Consider the following 5,877-nt stretch of genomic DNA (forward strand, 5'->3'; position numbering starts at 1 on the left):
ATCAAATTTTCAACCCTTGCCGCTAAATTTAGAATTGTCTGATTTTTACAGACATGCACTCTTAAGTGTCTCTTTCCTCGTCTGAAGAAAATTCAAGTTAAACTTGAATTAAAGAAATTCCTTCTAGCCTTGACTTTTTGAACAGGAAATGACTACAGTAGGCCGGGGTTTCCAGATTGAATCACGAGCCTATCCAGCCTCCTCGTCCTCAGTCGCTCGCTGGAAACTGTAGCCTAGAACCTCTTTTGATCTGTACTAGTAAATGTCCCGAGAATAGCCATTCTGCGCGATGAGCCTTAATTCCTAGCCGCAGTCTGCAAACGTTTCAAAACAATAACTCACTGTCCAGAAATTGGTTTATCCGAGCAAGGTCTGGAGTGTGCGGCCGATACGAAAACAACCATACACAACAACGTAAAACAACAACAACAAATAGAAAAAAAAAAAAAAAAAAAGATGGGTATTATTAGACTGGGGGGTCGTCATAACAATAACGAAGTATTAAAATTTAAAAAAAAAAGTGAATTTACTTTTTCGGTTGCGTTTTTGTTTAGCGTTGATGTCGCCCTTTGTGCCTATAGTCTCGTTTAAGATGGCTCCTACGCTTCCGCAAATCAAAGAACACCTCCATTACAATACCAAATTGGCATTGGGTTGTTGGAATTAAAGTCTAAATTTTAATCATTTTGTAAAGAGCGATACAAAGAAATTGGTTACGAGTATCCTCTATAATTTTGTGTCGAAACGATCTTCTCTATATGACTTCCAAAGGGATCTTCATATTTGACTACGAGTACAAGATTGAGTTTTGATATCCGCTTGTCAAACCGAATCTTGTTTCTAGAGCCTCTTTATCTGCTGGTAAACAACGGGAAGGAGTGATACTTCTGGGGGCGGTTTGAAAGACGAAATTTGAAAACCGATAGCCTTTATTTTCAGTCGATAAATTTCAAAGCTACAAAAAGCTTGTGGGGCCGATTATAAAAGAAGTAATAGTATAATATAACAATAAGTAGACGTAAAACTTGAAATGCTACTGATCTCATAACGAAACTCATCATGGCTCCTTTAGGAAGAAGAGGTTCTTGTTTATGACGTTTTTTTTTTCAAGGGTGAGTTCTTTTGGGACTATTCTGGCGCAATAGGGATACACGGAATAGACGGTATCATATTCTTTTTGGACCCAGTCTGTTTTCTGTTCTCTTCCATTCTGCTCCTTATAGCAGAAAGAATGGTAAGCGATTTGCTGAGAATACGAGGAATGGAATGTTTTCAAGCTTACCTGGAAAATAATTATGCGGAATTGCACTCTTTTAGGAAATAATATTCCTGAACCAGAATAAAAATGGTGAGAATTGTCCCAAAGGAATGGGCCCTAACTTTCAAAGGTTTCGTTTTTGGTCCGGACAAAATTTTGAAGACATTTTTTCTTCCTAAAACACCTTTTTCCTTGGATAGGCATCCATCTGTTGTTGTTTTCTCTAACCCCTTTCATTTTTCCAGCGGAAAGGAATTTTTCGACCACCTTGTGGTCACAAAAATGTGCATGTGTTATCAACAGGGTGTCTTCAGGTACAAAAAATTAATACTTGAGTGTCTTTTTTGCCGAAAACAAGTGGCCCTATAACAACCACGTGGAAGGGTCACGAGCTCCTGCTGCGTAGTCCTCTTGAAGGAGATATTGGCATGGCGGGGTTGTATTTGTTTTAAATGGGGGTCCTTTTTTGGAAGGGCTTCTCTTTGGTAGGGGCACTTTGGATTAGTCTTGTCATTGGAAGAGCCTTTTAATGGACCTCAAATCATTTCAAACGCGGGCTTAGTTTGGAATGGGGGCATTTTTTGTAACAAAGGCTCCTTTTGGGGGAAGATTTTCCTTTCGGTGATGGAGTTCTTCTCGAATAGAAGCTTTTTTTCAAGAGTGAGCGTTGTTTGGAATAGACGCTGCTTTTTTCTTTTGTGGCCGGGCGTTCCTTTTAGGCAAGGAATTCTTTTCCTGTGAGCTTATTTTCAGAGATTTAGAACCAGTGTTAGCTGTAGTGGTGGTGTTCTTTTTTTGCCACATTCCCTTTTTAGAGTGATAATAATGAAAAACCCAAGGAGTACGTTTTCGCTCTATTTCCAATCCGCCTTTGACAGCGCTGTCAATTAAATCCCAGTCCTCGCCTCCCCAAGTAACCTTGTCGATAAAATCTGCTGAAAATCCTCCGAAGTTTTGCCAGTCCTGTTTGTACGTTGCTATTGTTCCATAGCTATAGTGATACCAGGATCCTTTGGGTAAAGCACTGCTCCCGTTGCAATCAAGATACACTATTTGAGGGGCGTAGACAGTCTTTCCTTTGATGCAGTACTGATGGCAAAAAAAAAAAAGAAGTAAATTGAACCAGAGGTTTTGCACTTACTTATACTGTCCGTTAAATTTACACACCACCCCACTGAGACCATCCCTCATCCATGCCTTTGGAATTGGTAGCTCAAAGGCCTCGAAGAGATAATAAAGATGAATTAATTAAAAACTTACGGAAGCTCTCATGCAATCAGACTTCTCAGCTAGTGAAGTTTCCTAATAGGTAACCCAAGCAACGACAAAGTCACGCTACTACAACTTCGCGATTATTCCAACTCGTTAAATTTTTACGATGCGTCCGAAATATCCAAGAATTAAAATGGTACCAACGGCGCTCAAGTTAAGAGAGAAAATGGAAATTTACTATCTTAAGTTTACGTTCCCCAAAAAACCTTGAATTTGGTCCTTTCACCTTGTTGGCTGCAGGTAACTGATTATACCGACATTTTTTGCACTTTTGAAGTTTCCTGGCGCCAGGAGCCCATTACTTGGTGCGTGCGACTGCCACACTAAGCCTTTGCTACGACGTTTTCACAGATCAGTCTTTCCTTAGATGGGCATGGAAATACTATTTCCTGCAAAAATTTAAATTTTCGGTCTACATGAGAATTATGCAAAGCTTGAGACTGGTTAGAAAGGCTCCTGTGGGAGACTGGATTTGTGGGAACTCCAATCTAAAATAAATTAATCTGTGAGCACGCCATGACATGACACAAACATATGGCAGTTGTACGCTCTGGATAATGGCCTCCTGCTGGCGCTTCAATTGGACATTTTCGAGTTGCTGTGAACCTCATTATGAAAGCGAGGCTAAGTACAAAGCTTTTGATATGAAAATTAGTTCTGCTTGCATATGAATGAAAAGTAATTTTCATAATAAAAACTTTGCAGTTAACGGCCTCGCTTTCATAATGAGGTTCAAAGCAACTCGGAAATGGCCAATTATATTCAACACGATTTAAATTGTTCTCTTCTTTTTCGAGGTTTTATAAAGCTCCTCCCTCCTTACCTTCCGCACATCATTAATTAACTGACTTCCAATATCGAGATGCAAATCAATGGTCACAACTATGGCGTTAGGATCCTTGATTGATTCTATAGCTTCAGTGAATGAGATTGTACGAGAGTAGTTCCCAGGCTTTGTTATAAAGTGGTAGTTATTGAGAGCACTCCATTGAAAAGCTTGCCTTAAATCAATATCTTGGCTTCCAAAGTCATAGACAACCACGTGTAAATGCTCGTCCTTTGTTTCTTGTAAGATCTTTTCTACGTTCTTAATGAAATGATGAATCCATCGACCCAGGTTCTTGGCCGTGAGAATCAGATAGACATCCGCTGTCCTGTTCCATCGCAGGCCGTTGGGGTAACACAAAGGCGAACTTTTTCTCCGCGGCTGGTATACATATTCTGCCAAGATATAGGTCCCGTTATGGGTGAGATCTTTCACCACAAGTTCAAGAAAATACCTGTTTCCCTTTAATGGATCTTCCTTTTTCTCAACTCGTTTAATGGACAATAGTTTGTATCTCCTGCAAAGGAGGAAAAGAACATGGAGAAAATTTAACGATCTACTGAGGACGACTAGAAGTTAGAGAAACGACGATTAAAACTAACACATATATGGATGTATATGCCACCCTTTTTCTTTTCAATGTCGAAACAACTTTTAAATTGTTAAAACAATAACTTGAGAATATAAGGAAAAATGATTATAATAGATTGTGAAGTGTGAAGTTTTGTGGGTTCTAGTTTTTGCGATTGAATTCTTTAATCTCAAATGACAAGTTAGGTGAAAAGTTTGGTGAAAACTCTGCAAGAGCAGTCATATACTTGTTTGTGAGGGATTACAACGTTGACTTCACCTACCTCGGATAGACTCTTTTCAGAGCTTCAAAATATTTGCTAACAACCACTATGGCCTCTTTTGCGTCAAGGGGATATTCAGCAATAAACGTCTTTGATGCCTTGCCAGTCTTCACTCCATCCACCTTAGAAAATGGATAGCTGCTTGTTTTACGCGTGTATCTACGCACTCCGTGAAAGCGCTGGAAATTACTCAAATTCGCCGATTTCAAAATGTAGCTTGGTTCATATTTACAGACTTTTAATACCCTCTCCACCGGCGCATGTTCTAAGAACGGTCGCGTTTCTGGTTTCAAAGACTCGAATTTCCTATGTAATTTCACGCAAGCGAGAACGTCTGGTAAGTAGTCGTCGTAAATTTTCATTGCGGAGTTAAAACTGTCCTTCTTATAGGGCGAGAAGAATTTGCTATCAACTATATCAAAGCTAATTTTATCAGGTGGTTTCCAAGCGACTTGAATTAAGTGTTCGTTGCTTTGCTGAGTATCTTGCACGTAAATCACCTCAAAATAATACCTCTTTCTCGCTGATAAACTTATACCGTCCGAAATCTGAGATTTCATTGCTTGAAAAGCTACTCTGTTAAACGTCGACCTTGAATAGCGGGGGTTGATGTACGCAATTCTCTTTGCATTTTTCCAGCTCTGGTTTGTGCTGAGCCAAACTTCTGCGAAGCCATTCGAGGCAAGCAAGAAATGAAATTCGCCAGTTGCATTGGGCCGAAGGTATCCCAGCAATCGAATTCCAGCTATTGTTTTGCCTGTGCAGATCACGTCAGCATTTTGAACAATACTCCTGTTATCCGGCGCTTTTGGAAATATAGGATAATTGCAGAGCTGCTCGACGCTGAATTGACATTGTTTTTCCCACGTGTGCTGGTTTAACCCCCTGAAAATGATATCTTCCGAGACTTCTGCTTCGTTGTCTTGAACATTCGTCCCCGCTACGAAAGACGACAGTTGTTGAAAAGTTTTCGAGGTTATTCCTCGATGACCCAAAAGGAAAACTCCGATAAATAGTTCCCAAATGACGACAATTAGAGCACCAAAAACAAATGTTTTCAATATTCTAGCTCGAGTCATGTTCAGCTACAAACTGAATTCATTTCAAGTAGCGTTTGAAAGGAATGAATTCATGAGATCTCAAGTTCACCATAAAATTTAAGCCTCTTCAAAGATGCCTTTCGTCTGCATATTTTAGACATACGACGCGACGGAGGATCTGATAATGAGCTCTAAGGTACAAAAAAGTCTACAACAAGGGATCAAGCTAACGAGATTATATGGTAAAACAAACTTCGTGGTTACCGGTAACCCCTCTGAGAATGAATTAACTGCCAGTGATTGTTGGCGAGCGTTAGAGAGGCAGCACACTATTCTTTGCAAGGTTTACAAGAGCGGAAAAAAATCCAAAATCTGTCGGATGTAAGATCGGAAGCATGCGCAGTTGTTGTTTCTTTCTTTTTCTTTTTTTTTTTTTTTTCAATTATCCGGATATCCACGCCTGTGATGATGTGACTTAAAATTGCACGTGGAAAAAGATTAGAGGATTATACATATATGTTTACATTATTTTTCGCCCGTTGAGGCAGATCATTCACAGTACTCTTTTGTCTGTTGAGGCAATAAATTTAACCGTTGAGTCTAAGGGTGCGTTCGATTGACTGTATT

The 5,877-nt window shown here is 39.7% G+C and overlaps 1 protein-coding gene across 1 annotated transcript; it reads right to left on the reverse strand.

Annotated features, from left to right (window-relative positions):
• Positions 1-1,262: 1,262 nt before the first annotated feature.
• Positions 1,263-5,877, reverse strand: LOC146479773 (uncharacterized). The gene is made up of 3 exons (XM_085110623.1): positions 4,211-5,877; positions 3,354-3,873; positions 1,263-2,347 (listed from the first exon to the last, which is right to left on the reverse strand). Exons 1-3 carry the CDS (start codon positions 5,287-5,289, stop codon positions 1,913-1,915), a joined length of 2,034 nt encoding a protein of 677 aa, XP_084966749.1. The 5' UTR covers positions 5,290-5,877; the 3' UTR covers positions 1,263-1,912.

The sequence above is a fragment of the Pavona decussata genome, unplaced genomic scaffold (assembly GCF_977016875.1).
Source record: "Pavona decussata unplaced genomic scaffold, jaPavDecu1.1 SCAFFOLD_58, whole genome shotgun sequence".
NCBI classification, from domain to species: domain Eukaryota; kingdom Metazoa; phylum Cnidaria; class Anthozoa; order Scleractinia; family Agariciidae; genus Pavona; species Pavona decussata.